Below are 22,882 nucleotides of genomic sequence, written 5' to 3' on the forward strand. Positions count from 1 at the left end.
TCAAGTTTTGACTAAATATTTTAACATCGAGGGGGAATCGAAACGAGGGTCGTGGTGTATGTGCGTGTGTGTGTGTTTGTGTGTCAGTGTGTGTGTGTGTGTGTATGTGTGTGTGTGTGTGTGTGTGTGTGTGTGTGTAGAGCGATTCAGACTAAACTACTGGACCGATCTTTATGAAATTTGACATGAGAGTTCCTGGGTATGAAATCCCCGAATTTGTTTTTCATTTTTTTGATAAATGTCTTTGATGACGTCACATCCGGCTTTTCGTGAAAGTTGAGGCGGCACTGTCACGCCCTCATTTTTCAACCAAATTGGTTGAAATTTTGGTCAAGTACTCTTCGACGAAGCCCGGGGTTCGGTATTGCATTTCAGCTTGGTGGCTTAAAAATTAATTGATGACTTTGGTCATTAAAAATCTGAAAATTGTAAAAAAAAATAAAAATTTATAAAACGATCCAAATTTACGTTTATCTTATTCTCCATCATTTGCTGATTCCAAAAACATATAAATATGTTATATTTGGATTAAAAACAAGCTCTGAAAAAATTAAATATATAAAAATTATTATCAAAATTTTTTTTTCGAAATCAATTTAAAAACACTTTCATCTTATTCCTTGTCGGTTCCTGATTCCAAAAATATATAGATATGATATGTTTGGATTAAAAACACGCTCAGAAAGTTAAAACAAAGAGAGGTACAGAAAAGCGTGCTATCCTTCTCAGCGCAACGAATACCCCGCTCTTCTTGTCAATTCCACGTGCACTGCCTTTGCCACGGGCGGTGGAGTGACGATGCTACGAGTATACGGTCTTGCTGCGTTGCGTTGCGTTCAGTTTCATTCTGTGAGTTCGACAGCTACTTGACTAAATATTGTATTTTCGCCTTACGCGACTTGTTTCTTGTTTTGGTTGAGAAAATTAGCCAGAGTTGCTGAAGAAGCCTAAAACTACCCTTTCATCTGTTTTGGAAATATCAAATAATAAAAGTTTGTCAGTGAGATAAATTCAGAAATAATTATGTTCTACCTCCAAATGGCCTTCGACGTCAGTGACGTTTTGGGTACAAACACTTTTTGTGGCAATGAACAGATTGTTTTTCAGAGCATGGAATTCAGTAAACGGATAATTGCTGGCAGCAAGAGTGGGGCAAAGAGTGTAGATGAAGTGTACCCTCAGTAAAGTTTATCCCGGACCAAAGTCTCTACCTGCGCCGGCATGCAGGAGTAGACTCTTGCATACCGCCCCAGAACTAGGTTGGCTGACATTTTAGGGATTTCCAGATGCTGATCGTGTACAGGAAAAGAGTTTTCATTTTTCCTTAATTAAATGTTTTTGTGTAGATTTTCCAATCTATGTGGGCGTCTGAGGTGGGTTTTTTTCTATAATGAATAATTGTCTCGTGTTCTCTGTTTGATTTGCAGGTCATGCGCAGCCACTTATGTTACATTTCCCTTTAGAAGCTTCGGTGTAGCTAGTAGTTTGTTTATTTATATGGGATATATATGTATATTGCGCTTCGTTGTTCTCTAAGCGCTTTACATATTAATTTCTGCCGTGTGAGATGGAATTTTTTACACAATATATATTACGCATTCACATCGGCCAGTAAATCTCAAGTCATTACGGCGAATATTTACTTTTCACGGCCTATTATTCCAAATGGACATTTTTTTTTTATTATCTATGCCTATACATTTTTGCCAGGAAAGACCCTTTTGTCAATCGTGGTAGCACACCCCAATGTAGTGTACACGAAGGGACCTCAGTTTTTCGTCTCATCCGAAAGACTAGCACTTGAACCCACCACCTGGGCTAGGAAAGGGGGAAGAAAATTGCTTACGCCCCGACGGACCCAGACCCAGACCCAGACCTACTGTATTCGCACATTTGTATGTGAGAGACGGCCGAGCCCGAGCCAGAGAGAACTCGAACTTGAACTCGAACTCGAAAACTTTATTACCGAGGGATGATAGCATTAGGTCCATATGGTCCTTTCTTACAGCTAGTCCCTACTATAATACACACATGAAACAAAGAACAAATATGAAGAATTTAAAAAAAAAACAATAGGGAAAGGTATAACAAAATAAAAATTCAAAATTCAAAAGTGTGCTTGTTTAATGGAAGCATACTATTCACTTTCTCTTTTACACATCCTCACACACACTCGCACAAAGTGTACATCGACTTAGTCGTTAGAGAGGTGCTTTCGGAGCTGTCTTTTAAAAGAGGAAAATGACAGACATGACCTAATATTTACAGGTAGTGAATTCCAAAGGAACGCACCAGAATAAGAACAAGTCGCGTAAGGCGAAAATACAACATTTAGTCAAGTAGCTGTCGAACTCACAGAATGGCTTTTTTTGTATGGCCATGTTGGGTTTGATGCGTGCATGCCTGGTTTTCTCCTGTAGATGGGTGTCGGCACAGAAGGTCTGCCCGCTGTCCTCAGCCAACATGCTCCGTCTTCATGGCAGCTCAAATTTTTTATCGAGGTTCTCTCCTCTAGATCCGCCGTGTTTCGCCTAGGGGCTTTCGCTGCCTAGTTGATAGGGTCACCTCGTAGAGGATGTGGTCATAGACCACGCACGGTCGGTCTTGGGATAGGGAAACGTTATGCTAGTCCGGAGGGATTACGCCACAATGGCCACCTCGCGAAGACCCAGGGTCCTAGACTAGGGAGGTCCAAGGGGGAGCACCGGGAGGGCTACCCCTCTACCCGCACCTCCAACACAATCCCTTCCCCTGGTAGCTTCATCCCCAAGGAGGAAACAAAGCTACCTGCAACACCCCGAACTCACAGAATGAAACTGAACGCAATGCCATTTTACTCGTAGCATCGTCAGTTGACCGCTCATGGCAAAGGCAGTGAAATTGACAAGAAGAGCGGGGTAGTAGTTGCGCTAAGAAGGATAGCACGCTTTTCTGTACCTCTCTTTGTTTTAACTTTCTGAGCGTGTTTTTAATCCAAACATATCATATCTATATGTTTTTGGAATCAGGAACCGACAAGGAATAAGATGAAAGTGTTTTTAAATTGATTTGGACAATTTAATTTTGATAATAATTTTTATATATTTAATTTTCAGAGCTTGTTTTTAATCCGAATATAACATATTTATATGTTTTTGGAATCAGCAAATGATGGAGAATAAGATAAACGTAAATTTGGATCGTTTTATAAATTGTTTTTTTTTTTACAATTTTCTGATTTTTAATGACCAAAGTCATTAATTAATTTTTAAGCCACCACGCTGAAATGCAATACCGAAGTCCGGGCTTTGTCGAAGATTACTTGACCAAAATTTGAACCAATTTGGTTGAAAAATGAGGGCGTGACAGTGCCGCCTCAACTTTCACGAAAAGCCGGATATGACGTCATCAAAGACATTTATCAAAAAAATGAAAAAAACGTTCGGGGATTTCATACCCAGGAACTCTCGTGTCAAATTTCATAAAGATCGGTCCAGTAGTTTAGTCTGAATCGCTCTACACACACACACACACACACGCACACACGCACACACGCACACACGCACATACACCACGACCCTCGTCTCGATTCCCCCTCTACGTTAAAACATTTAGTCAAAACTTGACTAAATGTAAAAACTAGTTTTAAACAAATCGATGCGGGGCCTTGGCACGGCAAGGTTATTTCGAGTGTTTGAATAATATGACGGAGATGATTTGAAGAGTTGTATAAGATATGTTGGGGCGTCCTTATAGACGACTTTATACATAAATGAACATTTATTATACAAAAGCTGCTTTTTTAAAGACCAACCAGAGAGCAAAACTTTTTTCTGTTCAAAACATTTTTGTCACAACCCAGGTTAATATTCCGAAAACGATTTTGCAAAATTTTGTGTTGCTGATTTTTTATTTAATAAAATCCGATTTCGCGCACCTGATCAAACTGCACCGGGCGCCCTGAGGCCAGTGACGTCACTAGTGGAACATCATGGCGGACGGTTGTAACTCTGCGGTTGTATCTTCTACCGAAACAGACGTTCCCCCTTTCAAACGGCGAAGGAAAGTCGGTTACTACTGTGCAGTTGCGGAGTGTAACAGCAAGCATGCTGATGGTTTTACATTGCATCAGTTTCCTACTGATGCAGAAACTCGGCGACAGTGGATTAAATTCGTTCAAACTTGCCGAGCAGATTTCAGACCAAGTTTTGGTACGCCGAACCAGAACTCACGGATATGCAGTCTGCACTTCACTACGGATTGCTATCCAAGAAAGATTGCACTGGCTGCAAGTTTTGGACTTAAAGCGAAGATGGTTTTAAACCATAAACCAGTGCCAACAGTGCAAAAACCGCATTGTCTGGCGCCAACAACAGTCACAACGGTGACTTGCTCGAGTACCGTGGGCGTGGCATCTGTCTCCACAGCCAGCAGCACTGTGACACAAGTAACAACGGCAGTTACAGCGCCAATTTGCTCTGCCATTGTGGCTCCAAAGCAGAGTGTTCGAGTCAGAGGAGCCTTTGCCAAAAGGGAACACCAAAGGGTACGGTAGAAAATTGTATTGTTATGAAGAATACTAATAGGTTCAGTGACACTGACAATGCCATTATTGAAAAATTCTATAAAATTAAAAGGGCGCTGCATTTGTCAACTTTCACTGAATAAAACTTAGTACATTTGTAAGCTTTGAGTAGAAAATTCTGTTTTGATTGGCAGCGAAAGGGTTTACAACTTCCTGACTGCCAGGGAATATTGGAGTTCGGGGTGTAATAATTCACAAAAAATTCTAGCTCCAAACTGGCAGTAGGTAGGAAAGTAAAACCTATGTTATTTTTAAAGGAAATTCAACCAAGAATCTGTTTTTAGTATCTAATCATGAAAATAATGCACAAGTGCAGGACGGGTATACCCGTCCTAAGGCAGTCAAGGGGTAATTGTTTTAACTTACAAAAATACAGAAATAGAGGACTAAAGAATGATTTTAACATTGTGCTTGCAGATTCTGGAAGATGCTTTGGCAGTTGGGCCTTGTGAATGTGATGTAAAACCTAAACCATCTGACCATCATACAGCTGATTTGTCAGGATCTTGTGATGGAGCTAGTGAAACTGACAAACCTTCGCCAGTGTATGCAAGCACTCAGACAGAGGTAGGCATTGCATTTTTAAATTTTTTTTATTGTATAGACAGTACAGATCTGCTTGTTCCCAATCCCACAGTAATTCATTGCAGTACTTAGTCATTCACACTTCTTATCAAGCATATTATAGCTGACACTGTAACTACTAAATGTGAGGCTGATCCACTTTGGCACACATTTGTATCTGATTCAGAGTTTGTAATTTTAGCAGTGTTTATTGATAAGTCATTGGATACATGTGTTGCACTTGCAGACCCTGTAATTGTATTCATGTACATATATATTGTCACTTTGTGTCACATGCTGTTCCGAATTGATGTGAATGAGTAAATATATCTAGATCTGTCAGTGAAATACTCTACTAACTTATCCATTGAGCAACTGTTATTGTATTATCATCATTTTCTAGCAGATTTTTTGCATAAATTGGTGACAATATTTTACTTCAGACACACCGCAGGATAAAAAGAAACAAGAAAATTCAAGTCACCCCAAAGGCTGCACAGAAAAGTAAGTAAATTATTAAAAAAAAGTGGTGGTGGTGGTCCTGTTTATATATATTATGGTGTGTGTGTATGGGTGGTGGGTCAATTAATTATTTTCAGACAAGACGTCACAAGAGTAGTCAGGAAAGTTTTAGACTTTAGACTATTTCTGGATATCAAGTATCAACTGTCATAAGGGACTGGGTGGCCGAGTGGTAACGCGCTTGCGCTCGGAAGCGAGAGGTTGCGTGTTCAGGCCTGGGTCAGGCCGCAATTTTCTCCCCCCTTTCCTAACCTAGGTGGTGGGTTCAAGTGCTAGTCTTTCGGATGAGACGAAAAACCGAGGTCCCTTCGTGTATACTACATTGGGGTGTGCACGTTAAAGATCCCACGATTGACAAAAGGGTCTTTCCTGGCAAAATTGTATAGGCATAGATAAAAATGTCCATCAAATACCCGTGGGACTTGGAATAAAGTAAACAAATTCCATCTCACACGGCATTAAGTCTCAGGAAACATGAATACACGCATGCAGGAAAAAAAAATAAAACTATGGGTAGCGCCGTATGTATGGCAGCTCGCTTTCCCCGGGGAGAAAGCAGCCCGAATTTCCATGAGGGTAACCTCACTGGAGTGGTATTCAAGAAGAAAAAGAATTTGAGGTGGTTTCAGATTCTGAAGCCGTTTTAGCTACTACGCTTTAACTTCCGATTTTAACTGGCATTCACGAGTCCCCCTCCGAACGCTGTTAGCTAACAAGGTTGTCTATTTATAAACCACGGGGTTTCCCTCACTTCCTGTTCAGTGCGCACGGGCAGTAGGTCTTATCCGCCTTCATTGCTTTTATTCCGCGAACGAACACGTGTGCATTACATTTACTTTAGTCGATATGTACGGAACATCCATCGGACAAGCGAAAGCGCAGGCACACGAGGAAGAGATGGAGGGGAAGAGGAAACGAAGTGCTAACTGGACTGACAGCGAAACGCCGACAAATACTAGATACTGCTCGCGAAAGATTTCAACCGATGCTCGATCATACCGGCTTGTGGTGAAAACGTGCTCGCGTCTTTTACAGTGTCCAATTTCTTCTACTGATTCCGTGGCCGAACGGTTCTCACATTCGCCTAATGCGCGATTGAGTCGAGTTCAAATCACCATCTGTCCGTAATTTTTTTTACTCTTTCAGTCTTTGGCATTTGTTTATTTTTGTATATTTTCTTCATGTGCAAAAGAGTACTTTATAATAGCAAATTGATTAAAAAAAAAAATTAGGCAGGAATGGGTTTTTGTTTTGTTTTTTGGGGGGGGGGGGGGTTACCATGATATTAATTTATTGAACTTTGATTTTAAAAAAAATATGAAGAAGGATGCTCCCCGCTTAAAAAAAACAAAGGTAAAAGAGAAGACAAAAAAAAATAAAACTTTCTGTACAAATCTACATCGTCATATTTATCCACAGGATGAATGCGATCCCGGAAAATTCTTCTCAGATTTCTTCTCTCGGCATATTCCAACATCATGAAGGCCGCCATCTTGAATCACGAAGATAACACGGTGTTAGCGATTGTAGAGACGAGGGGTAGGTCCTGTAACTTTGAAGGCGTCACGTGACTTTGGCGGGTCACAACGGGCTTTCGTGAATGCCGATTAGCGCGACTTACAGCTCAAACAGCGCCACCATGCGGCCAAGTGGCGCTGAAGAGGTTTCTTGAATACCAGTCCCGGACTGTAAATCTTATCCAATCCAATCCAATCCAATAATCTGCAGTTTTTTAATGTACAGATGATATGTCTTTAGCAGACTGATAGTTTTTGCTTAATGATAGTAAGCCTTAAAATGAGCACTATACCTGCTAGCACTATGCAAAAGTGTACATGTGTGGGGGTTGGTATTGTGCACTCATCCTATCACATTTCAGTTGGAGATACTAAGAGGAATTTCTTTGCAGTATGTTGTGCTCTGTCAATAATTACCACAATTGTGTCAAAGCAGGTAGGCAATAGAGATATGGAACTTGCAATTACAAAATACTGTACCTTGTCAAATGAAACACTGTTTCAGGACAGTCATAGCTGCTCTGCATTTTAACGAAAACAACAACAGACTGCAGGCTTCTGACCAGACCGGAAAGGAACGCTACAGTTTGGTCTACAGGAAATCAAAGAAGGACTATTCCATCCAGGAAGTGAAAGTGGATTGCACCTTTGGTAAATGTTCTTTTACTCTCACAAGCTCAGACTTTTGGTACAAAAGTTATTTTTGTGTTGTTCGGTTTGCAAGTACAAAATAATGGCCCATTGGATAAGCATGAAAGAGGTAGAAGAATAACTTCCAAACATTTAAGTTAATGGAGATCAGAGAGTAAGGAAGAAGACAAATAGCAATCAATGTCACAAATGTATTGCAACATTTTTTTTTCTTTGGCTGCTCAAAGAAAATAAAGAGAAACCATTTTTATACACATTCATACAAGAGCAATCCATACAACAGTGCAGGGGAAGGTAACACTAACAGCCACAGAAGATTATGCCTATTTCAAAGTTGGTGGAGGGTCACTTAATAAAGTTCTCATTTGTTTGCAGCTTATGTGGGGAGACTGATGGAACGAGTGGTGGACTTGGCCTCTACACACAGCATCCAAGACATGGAACGGTCCATCAAGCAGTTGCCTCCGCCCCTTTGTGAACAATATGCCAAGCCTAACAAAGAACAGGCAGTCAGAGCACTAAAGTCTCGGTACAGCTACAAGGGGTGCTAATACGACCACATGTAGTCAGGACCTGTAGATGTGAATGTTTCACCTTCACAACTGCTTCAAAATATCTACTGGCACAATAGTAAACTGTTAAAAGAACTAGTTTTCGGGTTCCAAATATCCTGTGTAATTGCCTGTAGCGTTAGGAAAGGTTTCCCGGATCTTCCTGACAGCAGAAGCAGGGAGAGTTACTCGTACATCCTTGCCCAGCCATCCCCATGCAAACTTTGCCAGCATACGGTATGCAGTGTAGCGGTAGCGACTGCACACAGACAAAATTAGGCATGCTATGTAATGTCCATGTACATAGTACTTTCCAAGTAAACTAAAAATACATGAATATCAGGCAGCAGACATCTTTCCCATGTATACTGTATCACATGGTGTCGATGATAAAATTTACATTGCAGCAAGATATTTGGTTTGGGTGTAAATGTTATTTTAAAACCCTTACACTGGTGCAATTCTGCAACACAGGTTACATAGCCACTGGTGAATTAACAGGGAGAAAAATAAAGAAAAACGATCATATAGGTTTTCGCATTCATGGGAGGTAATCGGAACCGACCAAACAGACTGAGCCAGTAACGCGACATATGTCGTGACAACCAGGTGACAGTTTAGGAAAAGTAGCGCGACATATGTAAATGAATCTATTACATTGAACCATGATTTGTAATTTTGCTCCTTGATATATTATATATATATACCTGTTTTCATCAGCTATATCTCTTCCATACTGTTGCTGGCACCATCTGTAGCAAGTACGAAGTAGTAGATATCCAGACACACTGACTGGAATCCTGGGTGATGAGTTATGCAGTTCACACCTTTTCTCATCAAGGCTTCCATTTGCTCCATTTCTGTGCAACAGCGACATTCTTTGATTGTGTCCATGAGCTCACAGTTGTCACAATGACACCTAGTGCATAAGAAGAGGAGAGGAGAGGAAAATAAAATTGTTTGCACAAATCTACTTACTCTGTCAGTCTGCGTTTTGGTTTTTGATCAATAAAATATTCTTTAAATCAAATCAACTTCACTTGTGTTTGATTCTTTTCCCCATCTGTGTGCAAAAATTTGATTCCAATCATGTTGCTCAATTTAACACTGATGTGTTTGGTCAGTTCTTCAATATTCACATGCAACTTTCCTTTAAAAAAAAAACAACAAAAAAAAACACATTCAATCCTGGTGATACAAAGACACACAAACATGACAATCCTATGGAAAAAAAGAAACAAACTCAAGTACTACAATTCCACAAACTAAAAAAAAAGATCCTGTTGCTATTCACAGAGGAGATGATATTGAAAGTTCTGCACTGATGAAAAATAAACGCATGAAATGAACACTGAGTTGATTGTTGACAGTGATTGTTAACTTTCAATAGTTGGTATTCTATGCCTAGCTTTGTTGTGTTCAGATCTTCAAAATCTCTGATAATGTAAGCAAACAGTGTCACAAAATGGTAAGTAATCGCACAGTGTGAAATTTACCAATGCATCGAGTTCAGACGACTTGGGTCCACTTGGCACTTGGTCATGTGCCTGTCTTTCTCCTTCACTGCCATCATTGTCGCTACTCGAAATCTGAGGCTCAAACTGGTATGGTTGAGGGGCTCCACAAGATTGTGATTGTGTTTGGAACACGTTCATCTCTAAATCCGAGTCGAAATCGCTGCTTTCACACGAGAGTTGCAATGCAACGTCTCTCTCTGCTTCGCTTGTCGCCATGTTTACTCTCTCAGTGTGTTCCACGTTTGACGTCACTAGCCAGGGGAGTTAAGCGATGGCAAAATTTTAAGATTGTTTCCCTTATAGTTAATTACAGGTGAGAATGAGCACTTTCAATAGCCAATTACGCGCGATCGGAGGAGATGGAACTTGATATAATTATATTTTAGCGGTCCTGTTATAAAGCCCTTTCCAGTGGCACAATAAAAAGTTTGCACTCTGGTTGGTCTTTAAGCTTAACATCCCAATACTTTTCATCTTTTCCTTTGTAGAAAGAGATGAACTGGGCAGAACTAGTTTAGCAGCTCTACGCTGGAGCGAGTTCAGCTTCTTCAAGTGAACTTCACTACACCCGTCCCATACTATGGAAGCATAATCAATATGGGGTTTTATGTGGGCATTGTAAAATAGTTTTCTTGTGTCTAGATTAATAATGCTTTGTAACTTTGACAAAAGAAACAGGGTTTTAGCAATTTTTTTGCAGATTCCATTGATGTGAGTCTGCCATTTGAGATTATTATCAACAGTAAGTCCCAGTAAACGGTGCTCAGCTACTTGCTCAATGGAGTGCTCATTTAGGGACAGACTCAGAGTCATTTCTGAAAGTTGATGTTTTTGGCGAGTGCTGATTATCATAGACTTTGTTTTAACTGGATTAATAAGCATACGATTTGCAGAACACCACTCAGAAACATCGTTTAGGCCCTGTTGTAATTTGTCTTGAATTTGTGCAGGGCCGCTTTTCCCTGTTGCATGTAAGGTAGTAGCCTATCATCTGCTAACATATGACACTTAACAGATTCAGACTGTAGGTACAAGGGCAAATCATTTATATAGATGCAAAATAATACAGGTCCCAAAACAGACCCCTGTGGCACTCCACATTTCACAGTGCCCTGAGATGAGTACGTATCGTGTACGTATACAGATTGAACCCTCTCTCTAAGATAAGAGTTAAAAAAAGGGACAGTGCTTGAACTGTTCAAAGAGAGAGAGAGAGAGAGAGAGAGAGAGAGAGAGAGACTCGAGACTGAGAGAGAGAGAGAGACTGACTGAGAGAGCCGGAGAGAGAGAGAGAGAGAGAGAGAGAGAGAGAGAGAGAGAGAGAGAGAGAGAGAATGACATTGACAGTGACAATTATATATTTTTCGATAGCAACAAATAAGCCTAGATATTCCGGGCAAGCAGATAAGCGGAGAAAACGAAAGTAGAATCGTTGCGTGTCGTCGAAATATTTGAACAGAGTAGTTTCCCTTGCTGAACGCGTGCCGATACAAGCATGTCGCATACTGTCGCACATCGTTCGATACACAGTCAGAGACTATAGAGTATACAGAGACGCTTCATCCTTCTTTGCGCTGCGGTGCGAAAGTGAGACCGGCCAGCCAGCGCGCGGGAAAAGAGCCACTCCCTGCCGCACAAGGAAGTTCGCGTATAGCGGCTGCTGTCGGCTGTGTTTATATCACGTTTATATTAACATACTGTCTATTCTGTCCGGCTGACAGTGCTGCAAAAAGTAACTGAACGAAAAATATGTTTGTTTGTGAACATCCTTTTTAAATGACCATAAAAACACCGCAAAAAATGGTGTAGATTAAAATTAAATCAAATTTACTTAGGCGGCAATACCCGCTGCATCGCTGTAGTTACATGCAAACATGATTCAAGTCAGTGTCTTTTCACGAACTAACCGTCGTTATTTTTGTGTGTTTTAGTCAAATACAAATACATACTGTATACATGGTCACTTAAGCCTGAGAAAATATGTCAGGAATAAATCGTTAACAAAATAGTTCCCGGTCAAATCGGTAACTAAGGCATTTAGTCAACTTGGCGTCGTCCCAGCAATTCTAAAGTGAAATGGGTAGTCAATTGCACGGTGCTAAGAAATTATCATGTAAGGGAAAACTGTAAAATACAGCAACTTAAACAACATTATTGTGACCTAGCTGACTTTAATTAAAGAATCTTGATCGATCGATGATTGTCTTATTTCTTATCGGTTGCTTCTTTCTTGTTCAGAAAGCTCTCTCTCTCTCTCTCTCTCTCTCTCTCTCTCTCTCTCTCTCTCTCTTTCTCTTTTTTTTTCCTAGTCATAGTTATAGTAAAATAGTTTAGTCCCTCTTTAGGGCGAGGGCCAGATGCAAAAAAGCATATCTATGCTTATTCTTGTCACCCTCGAAAAATAAAGATTTGTCATTGTCATTGTCATTGTCTCTCTCTCTCTCTCTCTCTCTCTCTCTCTCTCTCTGAGTCAGTTACACACACACACACACACGCATACACACGCAGGCACACACACACGCATACACACACACACACACACACACACACACACACATGAATTGAGATGAATTAACGAGGTACGGACCGACTGGATGACACTTTGAACAGCAGCGTCACAAGTATTCTAGTTTGAGAAGTTTTCGACTTTTGCGCTTGGACGAAGAATAGAATCAATTGTTCAGTTGTCCTTCAAAACAAAATTAAGCCTGATGTTAATTAAACAACTGCGCAATCACATTGTTGAGTTTGTGTACAGTGTGTGTTTTCTCTGTTCTGGTAGAATACACGCAGTTCGACGCTACACTTTTTACTGATTTTCCGACATTTAACGAGAGAAAAAAAACAAAAAAACAATCCTCACTTGCTCTCTTCCTCAGGAAATTTGAACATCCTGAAGCCTTTGGCATGTGAGTTTGAGCAATTGATGGCCAAAGACCATGCCCCGCTGTGTTTTCTTTTTGGTGCGGCCATGGTTGTGCTGCACGATATCGCTACTGCTGTGGAAAGGGAAAGTAGGTTTTTACATGTTTCCGCGTGGTGGCGCCACGGGGCTTCCTGTTTCAATTTTCAGCGCCGAATGAAGCGTCTCTGTGTACTCTACAGTCTCTGACACAGTCGAGGTTTGTGTGCATCGTAAGGTTTTATGTTACCAAGGTATTTTTCAACAGCTGCACTAGCTCGAGCACAAACTTTATAACTCCAGAACTGTCTGGTTTTATCTGGACGTTCCGATCTTGCCTCAGAATCCAGGAATCGGAGATTGAATATAATTGCTGCAAGTTTTCGTTGGTAAGTTATTTCAAGTGGAACGAGTTATTAACTTATTTCATCGTTGTAATGGTGTCAAAAAGTACACGTCCAGTACATGTTTGGTGTACCTACCCGTACATCACTGATGCGTGTCTGGAATTTTGCCCCTGTATGAAGTGAACTTTGCGGTCGCTAAAGCTGGTTGTGATAACCGGTTTGTACTTTGCCTTTTAAGAGCCACTTAAACTGTTCTGGTGTCCAGCAGGGACCTATAGGTCTATGTGTCCAGTAATGAATGGGAGGGTGTCATGTGAATTCTTCGGCTTTATGAATGTATCGGTACAGTTGAACGCTTTTCAATACCACAGCTTACGGGACCGGTGGAAACTGGTTGTATGGGAGAGGAATCCGTCTTTGCAATCTCGACGTCAGACGAAGCACAGAGAGCACATGTTCTCTCTCTCTCTCTCTCACTCTCCGAGTCTCTCTCTCCCTCTCTCTCTCTCTCCCCCTCTCACTCTCTCTCTTTCTTTCTCTCTTATTTTCATTACCAGATAACCCTTTTTATTACTCACACATATTATGACATACAGTGATATACACACACACATATTCTTGATTAGGCATACTGAGTATCATACTCTGGTGCAATGTATTAATTTTCTGTAATTGATTTTTAAACTGCAGTGTATGCCGATGTGCATGGTATTATTTCAGCTCAGTTTTGTGCAATCTTCGTATTAATAAGCCAACTTTACACAACAAACGAACTCGCGTGTTTTCCCCTGTGCGATGCATTTTATGTACATTTAATGATTAATAATATGGCTATATATATTAGGCCTAGCGCAGAACCGCCCGAGGTGACATCCGACTCATTCCCGCGTGGTGGAGGGTCACAAATAATTATAACTTTTCTGTGTCTGTTTATTATTCAGCCATTGTAGATTATACTCCCTTTTTAGGGATGTATCTAAGTATTATGCTTACTTCTAAGGTAGCCTACAGGTATAACCCTCGTGAATCATTTTTTTTTTGTTCACATCTCACTTCGGTCACACTAGCAATTTTCTAAAGTGGTATTTTTTTTAATATAAATATGAATGGTGGCTTGGTTCATTCTCTTTCTTACACTTTCGATCCTTACAGTCTCTCTTCCTCAGGTTCTGTTTCTCTCTCTCTCTCTCTCTGTCGGGTGACACAGACTACTGATCAATAGCAATTAGTCACCAACCATGCACCATTGCACAGTTTAGAGAATGAGTGGTCGATTCAGACAACAAACACTCCATCAGTTTAGACTGAAAATGACTCCCAACAGATGGTTTGTCTTGTTCATTTTTCAGCAAAAACTGTTGGGGATATATACTTTTTAAGTGATTGTCTTGTCTTAAAAGTTGCTCAGGTGGTCACCAGGCACAGGTGGTGATGGTTGAAAGTTAAACACAATAAAGTTGAGTGTACAAAAAGTAAGGGCAACGTGTACATTAAATCTTCTGCTAAATTGCTTTGGTGTCAGCTGCTGCTATCTTCTTGGCCACTTCGCACATGGATTGCTATACCCTTGACAAGGCTTGCCATCTCCCCCAAGATATATATTCCATCCTTCACCTAAAACATCACCCCATCCCCACCTTCCCCAACCTTCTCTCCCCATTGCGGTAAAGGCCCACTCTGCCTCCTGAAAACAGCTTGCTTTACTCTCTCAGATCTGGTCAGGCTTTTGCATGAGATAAGACCATCCCTCCACTTGGTCACATACCAAAATTGAACAATGTTGGTGTTCTCTGTCCACAGTGGTATGTTTTCAAGAATTAATTTTGTAACACTAATAGCCGCCTTTTGGGGAAATTAATTCCTCAGAAAGTAGTCGGGGTGTTGATTTTTTTTGGTACAGTGGTAGCTGCGATGGAATTGAAAGGACACCCTCGGGACCAGACAAAAGTGTCGTAACATTTTTATTTTATTTATATGGGAGATTTATATAGCGCTTGACGTTCTCTAAGCGCTTTACATATTAATTTCTGCCGTGTGAGATGGATTTTTTTACACAATATATCACGCATTCACATCGGCCAGTAATTCTTGGACACTATTCAGTCTATCAGTACCAAATTTGGCAAGATAGTGTATGATGACAAGGCCCCAAAAAACATACATAGCATCTTGACCTTGCTTCAAGGTCAAGGTCGCATGGGCCATAAATGTTGTCTAAAAAACAGCTATTTTTCCCATTTTCTCTGAAGTTTTTGAGATTTAATACCTCACCTATATATGATATATAGGGCAAAGTAAGCCCCATCTTTTGATACCAGTTTGGTTTACCTTGCTTCAAGGTCAAGGTCACAGGAGCTCTTCAAAGTTGGATTGTATACATATTTTGAAGTGACCTTGACCCTGAACTATGGAAGATAACTGTTTCAAACTTAAAAATTATGTGGGGCACATGTTATGCTTTCATCATGAGACACATTTGGTCACATATGATCAAGGTCAAGGTCACTTTGACCCTTATGAAATGTGACCAAAATAAGGTAGTGAACCACTAAAAGTGACCATATCTCATGGTAGAAAGAGCCAATAAGCACCATTGTACTTCCTATGTCTTGAATTAACAGCTTTGTGTTGCATGACCTTGGATGACCTTGACCTTGGGTCAAGGTCACATGTATTTTGGTAGGAAAAATGTGTAAAGCAGTTCTTAGTACCCAATATTGACGGACTGTGTGATGATATCTTCTGCTATGGTCTGTTGAGACAGTGATATCAAAATCGAGACCGGAGGTCGAGATTTTGATATCACTGTCGAAACAGACCAATAGCAGAAGATATCATCACACAGTCAGTCAATGTTAGATATATTGCTAATTCTCTGGACATTTTTTATTTACTGTAAAGAAATTACAAAAGTATTTGTCTTAGTTTTGGCTGTTCCATATCCCTCCCTCTGATTATTATTTCTTTTTGTTCACTCTTTTCTTGTACTTTTCAGTATTTTAAAATGTCTTTCCTTTCAAAAAGTCTTTAGTCACTTGCTCAACTAAATTCTGGGATAATTACATTTTCATATATATTTGTTTGTTTTTAAATTTAGGTGTTTTTGTTTTTGAAGTGGGGAAGCAATAAAGAGGTCGTCGATATCAAAACTGATATCGACGGAAATGTCGTCGATATCACTTTTGCACTGAGCTCAGTTTTGCTCAATTGACCAATGGAAATCCACGTAACATATGAAATAGCAATATTGTATGATGTCATTGCTAGGTTTAGCTGAAGGTCAAGGTCATGTAAAGGTCAAGGTCAAGCATGTGAGTCGTATGGGCTTTGCCCTTCTTGTTAAAACATTGAATGACGGTTTGGAAGAGCAGTCAGGCACAACATCCAAGTTTATGTCGGTATCCGACACAATATCAATGAGAGCTTGTAGGGCAACATACCTACATCTATCAAAATTTGATGTGCTTGCGTGTCAGTGTTTTGTGCCTGCTTTGTGAGTACAAATCAATGTCTGTGTGTGACTGTGAGAGGGATTAGCTGATGTAAGTCCACTGCATACATAAGCCTTTTTTTGATTTTATCAAATGTTAAGTTGGCCTCTGCTTTCACATTTTTTGTGACTGTGCATTTCAGAGCCAAACACAGCAGGGAACAGTACTGCTTTGGGGGAGCTGGTTGCTACTGATCATCGGAGCACTGAGGTACAGTAGAGACACACTGAGACAGAGGGATGCTTACCCACACAGTGGCCATGTCTGTTCGCAGGCTCATCCATCCACAGTCGTCGCTACTTCAGTCCTTATGTGTAAGCATGTGCAGTCACAGGTGCTGTTTGTTTGTGTGTACGCTTTTTTTCACAGATTATAACTTGTTAGAAAAAATGATCACCAACTAACCCTTCACTTTATTTCTTTGCTTTTGTGTGTGTATGTGTGTACAGTGTACAGTGGATCCCCCCCCCCCCCCCCCCCCCCCCCCCGATTTAGGACCCTGTTTTCCATACCCCCTGTAAACTTACCCCATTTTAAGACTCCCTCCTTTTTAAGACCTACTTTTCTGAGATTTTTGGAAGTCTTAAAAGGGGGGATTCACTGTAGTGTGTGTCTATAGGCTGGATAAGTCTTGATCATGTAGAAGAAATGTACTGCAATTGTAACCGTCTCGCACTCAGACAAGAAGGTGTGATGATAGTCCGACTTCGCTTTTTATTCACCATAAGGCATAAAGAATCACATGGACAGGGATCGCGTTTACCGGTAATTTCCGGTATTTTACCGGTTAAGATTCGCCAGTACCGAAAAAAAAAGTGGATGTCGGTCAGACGTACTGATTGTTATTTGGTTTGACCGGTAAAAAAAAAAAGTAGTAATTACAAAAACCGTTTGTCAGTGAGAGAGAGAGAGATGGAGAGAGAGATTTGGATGGCTTGTGACAGCGCTACAATGTTGCGATTATGTCTCCATTGATGACACTTGATGTCAAGGTGTCAAACATGACGTCAAAAATCAGACATCATACTTTTCGCGCCATTTCTTTCGGTTCCCGGTCCATCGTAAAATCTTTCAGTTTATGTTATGAGGGACGGCGTCTAACTATAGCCGACATAGCATCATACCGGGAAATCACGTACTCACACCAGCTTAGATCTTTGTCTACATAGGCCTACAGTTGATTATTGTGAGGCGAATCGATTGCGATGAAGAAGCAACGATCTTTACTGTCTTTTCTACCCCCAAGAGGTGAGAAAAGGCCTTTGAATGAAGGAACTGAAAGTGAAAGTACTACACGGCCTAGTACATCTGCAGAGCCCGAGTCTCAAGCGGCGGCAAAGAAACCAACATCGGCATCTTCCACTGTCAAACGATTTCAGGAAAAATGGTGCAAAGAGTTTCTGTGGTTGCGGACAGAGGGGGAGGGGGAGAACTTTCTCATGTTTTGTGAAGACTGCAAAAAAACACGTCAAAAAAATGGTTACACAAGAGGTTGTCAAAATTTTCAACATTCATCTCTCGAAGACCATTCAAAATCGCTAAGTCATGGAAATGCTGTTGGCTCTGCCCGTGAAAACTTTTTGACAACAAAGACTAGGCGAAAGTGAAACTGTAACAGTAAGTAACTAGTGAGTAAGTCTTTCAGTGGCGTGATTACTATTTGCTTTCCTATTTTATTTCGGAAGTCTCTCTCTCTCTCTCTCTCTCTCTCTCTCTCTCTCTCTCTCACAGCGGCTGCTGATGTGTCACTGTCAAGTTGTGCGACAGTTGCTTTGATGGGGGGGGGGGGGGGGGGGGGAGAGAAAAAACGTCCGCATATCACTGGCTTTGATTTAATGTATTGTAAGTCATTGTTTGTCTTTTGCTGGTTGCCTTGGCAAGCTTACCGATTTTCGTGAGAGCTTTGTAGCCAGCTCATGACGTCATACCGGTTTGAAAAATACCTAGCGCGATCACTGATGGAGAAAAAACCCTGAAACACATGTAAATAAAATAATGTAAACGTGGTGTTCCAGTACAATAAAGTTCTAAGATTGTAAATCAATAAATAATTAAATAGTTTACCTCATTTGATTCACATTAACATTAAAACAAATTACGGCTCTCACAAGTATACATATATCAAATATTTCATTTAGTTCAGCAACATTGCTTCACTGAGAAATCGATACAAAACGGCATACACGTAAATATTATATGTATACAATGCAACCAATTTACAACATCAACATGTTAATCTGACATGCTGAGAATAATTTAACATGAACTCTATTCTTAAATAAAGAATGTCACACCGCAATAATAATTATCGCATACCTCAAAAATACTGTAGTCGTAGTTTTGAGGGTTTTTCACTCCTCAGTCTGGCCAGGGTATAACCTACAAGTATTACATCAATTATTACTATGTGCACATCATATATGTAGACAATGAAAATAAATATCAAACTCAGGTATTACACAAGCCAACTCTTTGTTTCCAATAATAAAAATACATCATGTGCCTTCTTTCAGTAGCAATTGAGACTGACATTTCCCTAGACACATTATTCAAATAGAAAGTAACTTATGAACAACATGAACGCCATCAAAAATAAAGAAGCTGGCTCCAAACTAGTTTATGTTCACATTCCTTCTTTTCAACTAAATTCCAAAGCATTCAAACTGAACTAACTAAACTGGCATACAGTTATGATAAAACAATTTCATTCAACAGTCCTGTCATTCAATTCATTTAAGTCAATCTATTTACTAAAATAAAGCATTCATACTAGCATGATCTCACTTACCAAAACAGCAAAAGGAGTCTTGTACAGACAGGTTCAGGTGGTAACAATGCAATGACACTGACAGGTGTCAGCATACAAAAAAAATGCAGTGAGCTTAGTTCACTCAAAAAAAAGTAGTCTTCCAAGCCAACATTGGCAACTAAACTGCCAATGAGAGTACAGTTTGCATAAGCCAATGAAAACTTGCCATACAAACAATAGGCACTTCAATGAAGCATATTTTAACAAATAATAATAATAAGCAGGCAACTGATTCCTGCACAGGCACATGAAAGGATTATTCTTTTAAAGGACACAAACAAATGAAGTTATAAGTCAAAATATACTGCCTGCCACATACACCCCCCCGATAAAAAATGGCGTCCTCGTCATTTTACACAACATTTACACCGCATTGTCTAAAACAAATTAAATTCTTGTATAAAATTGTACAATTTATCCTGACACCACAACATTGATGATTGCTTTCACAATCCATTCAGGTGTATCTCCAAGCGATTTCAAATACTCGGCTTTCTGCAGCCACTCTGGTTGCTCTTGTTGACTCATATTCATGACGTAATGTCCAGAGTTGTGCCATGCCGGGGCCTGTTTCTCCCTGAGAGATCTTCTCGGGGCTGGGTTTGGAGGCACCCTGGGCTCCTCCTCCTCTTCACTCTCCTGTGCGTGAGTTTCCAATTCTTCCGCTGAATCCAAAGGTTCCTGTGGATCCTGTTCCTCTTGGGTACCCTCCTGATCAGATACATTCTCCTCCCGATCGATCTCAGTGTCGTCGGAAATTGAACTGTGGGCGTCCCCACTGTGATCAGAGTCTTCAGTGTCACTCACTCGAGTCATCTTTGGGATTACTCGTTCTAATACTTCATTGAAATCACTGGAGTCACTGGTGTCATTGTCTTCTCCTGGTGTGTCTTCGGTGTCTTGTGAATTTTCTGACACAGCTACTCCCTTCCGGCGCAATCTTCTTGACTGGCGCTGCCTTGCTTGTTGAGGTGGAACCTCTTCCCTTGGTAGTTCTGGCTGATCTAACCTTGTTCCTAGTGGTAGTTGTGGCTGATCTAACCTTGTTCCAAGTGGTAGGAGTAGGTTTCTATGCAGAGTTCTTTTTCTTCCTGTTCCATTCTCTTTTTGGACCACAAATACAGGAATATCACTGTTTGGTTGTTGGATGACTTCGTAAATGTCTTCTTCCCACTTGTCTGCAAGTTTGTGCTTGCCGTCAAAAGCAACTATCTTGACAAGTACTTTGTCACCAAGTCCCACATCTGCTCCTCTGGCCTTGAGATCGTAAAAACGTTTCTGCTTAGCGCGGGCTTTGCTCGCTGCTGCTGACGCCAAGTCAAAAGACTCTTTCAGACGCGTTCTCAAGGTTTCGACGTACTTTGTCAGTGGCACCTGCTTTCCATCATTCTTGTTGAGACCGAATGAAATGTCAACTGGTAGGTGCGGGTCTCGACCGAACATCAACGAGAATGGTGAGAATCCTGTAGATTCATGCCTGGTGCAATTGTATGCATGAACCAGTGGAGCGATGTAACTCTTCCAGTCTGCCTTTCTGTGCGGTTCAAGTGTCCCCAGCATGTCCAGAAGGGTACGGTTGAACCGTTCGCACATTCCGTTACCCATGGGGTGGTAGGGTGTAGTTCTGGATTTCTGGCATGCGGTGATCTGACAGAGTTCTTTGATGATTCGACTTTCAAAGTTTGCACCTTGGTCTGAATGAAGTCGACGCGGCATTCCATAGTGGACAACAAAGTTGTTGAAAAATGCATCAGCGGTTGTCTTTGCACTCATGTTTCTGGTTGGAATGGCTTGTGCATAGCGTGTGAAATGATCCGTGATCACCAATACATGTTGAAATCCTCCCTTAGATGTCTCCAGAGTAAGGAAATCCATACAAACCAACTCTAGCGGCTGGGTGGTGACAACGCTTTTGAGAGGTGCGCGGCTGTTGGCTGGCGTTTTTTTTGCGAATGCAGCGTGGACATTTCTTGATCCAGTTTTCCACATCATTCGCCATGCCTGGCCAGAAGAACCTGTCTCTCAGTAGGCTAAGAGTTCTGTCCCTTCCTGGATGTCCTACATCATTGTGCAAACTTTTCAACACGTCGGGAACATACCTCGAGGGTAAAACTAGTTGCTTTCTGTCCTCTTCCCTTATGCAGGTGGTCCGGTACAAGACTCCACGCATCAACTCTAGCTTGTCAAAGTTTGTGCGGAGGGTCTGATGCGACGTTCCTGCTGGCATGTTCTCTTTCAAGGGCTTTTGGCGTTGTTGCACCGCCTTGATCCAAACCTTGAGCACTGAGTCTTCTTGCTGAGCTTCACGTAGGTCATTGTCACTGAATGTCCCCAAGCTCTGGCCTCTTGTACTTGTAGTGCTGAAAGCTGCGTCAATCACAGTTGTCGAGAATGAAAGACACTCAATGTACATCTCTGACTGCTGTGAGTTGCATATGGCTCGGATCGACTCAGCTGGGATGTGTTGATCACTGTCAGACGTAGCAAAATCCTGTATCCCTGGAAGTCTGGAAAGTGCGTCAGCATCTGCGTTGCTTGCCCCTGTGCGGTATTTGATGTCAAAGTCAAAGGATGCTAGAGCAGCTAACCACCGGTGTCCTGTTGCATCAAGTCGAGCAGTGGTCAGAACGTACGTCAGCGGATTGTTATCCGTGTATATGGTGAACTTGTGTCCATACAGGTAGTCTCGAAACTTTTCCGTGACTGCCCATTTCAGGGCAAGGAACTCAAGTTTATGTGCTGGATAGTTCCGCTCCGATTTGCTGAGTCCTCTGCTAGCATAACTGAGTGCCCTCTTCTGGCCGTCTTGTTCTTGGTAGAGTACTGCGCCAAGTCCTGAACCAGAGGCGTCAGTATGCAGTTCGAATGGTTGACTGTAATCAGCAAAACCTAGTACTGGAGGCTGCGACAAACATTCTTTGAGCGTGTTGAATGCAATGTCTTGTTCTGGTCCCCATGTCCACGGTTTAGGTGACGTCTTTTCAACCTTCTTCCCCTTCTTCTTCGGTTTCCCTTTGACTGGAGTTGGCATAAGTTCTGTCAGTGGCTTAGCGATCTTTGAAAAACCTTTGACGAATCGCCTGTAGTAACCAGCGAAGCCTAAGAACTGACGTACTTCTTCAGGAGTCCTTGGTTGAGGCCAGTTCCTCACTTTCTCACACTTCTCAGGGTCGGCTTCAATACCTCTAGCTGATACAACATGTCCAACGTACTTCACTTTTTCCTGACAAAATGAACACTTCTTAGGATTCAGCTTGAGTCCACACTCTTGTAAGCGGATCAAGACTCTATCAATTCTCTCGAGGTGTTCCTCAAATGTGTCAGAGAAAATGATGATGTCGTCAAGAAAAACGAGACAGATGTTTAGGTGCAAATCCCCAAGACAATCCTCCATCAGGCGCTGGTACGTCGCAGGCGCATTGGCTAAACCCATGGCCATTCGGTTGT

General features: G+C 41.2%; 1 protein-coding gene and 1 long non-coding RNA gene across 2 annotated transcripts in view; both read left to right on the forward strand.

Annotated features, from left to right (window-relative positions):
- The first annotated feature begins 4,387 nt into the window (after positions 1 to 4,387).
- On the forward strand, positions 4,388 to 9,342 carry LOC138971145 (uncharacterized). Its single transcript, XR_011457177.1, has 5 exons — positions 4,388 to 4,525; positions 4,982 to 5,131; positions 5,572 to 5,632; positions 7,673 to 7,818; positions 8,194 to 9,342. It is a non-coding gene; the product is annotated as an uncharacterized lncRNA (long non-coding RNA).
- A 3,661-nt stretch (positions 9,343 to 13,003) lies between these two features.
- The window catches only part of LOC138971147 (phosphonopyruvate decarboxylase-like), a 44,070-nt gene continuing 34,191 nt past the window's right edge, over positions 13,004 to 22,882 (forward strand). Inside the window, exons 1-2 of the mRNA XM_070343779.1 lie at positions 13,004 to 13,177; positions 16,769 to 16,940. Coding sequence (XP_070199880.1) covers positions 16,866 to 16,940 — 75 coding nt within the window. The 5' untranslated portion in view covers positions 13,004 to 13,177; positions 16,769 to 16,865. The remainder of the gene's footprint in view (positions 13,178 to 16,768; positions 16,941 to 22,882) is intronic.

This window comes from Littorina saxatilis, linkage group LG7 (genome assembly GCF_037325665.1).
Source record: "Littorina saxatilis isolate snail1 linkage group LG7, US_GU_Lsax_2.0, whole genome shotgun sequence".
Taxonomy (NCBI): Eukaryota; Metazoa; Mollusca; class Gastropoda; order Littorinimorpha; family Littorinidae; genus Littorina; species Littorina saxatilis.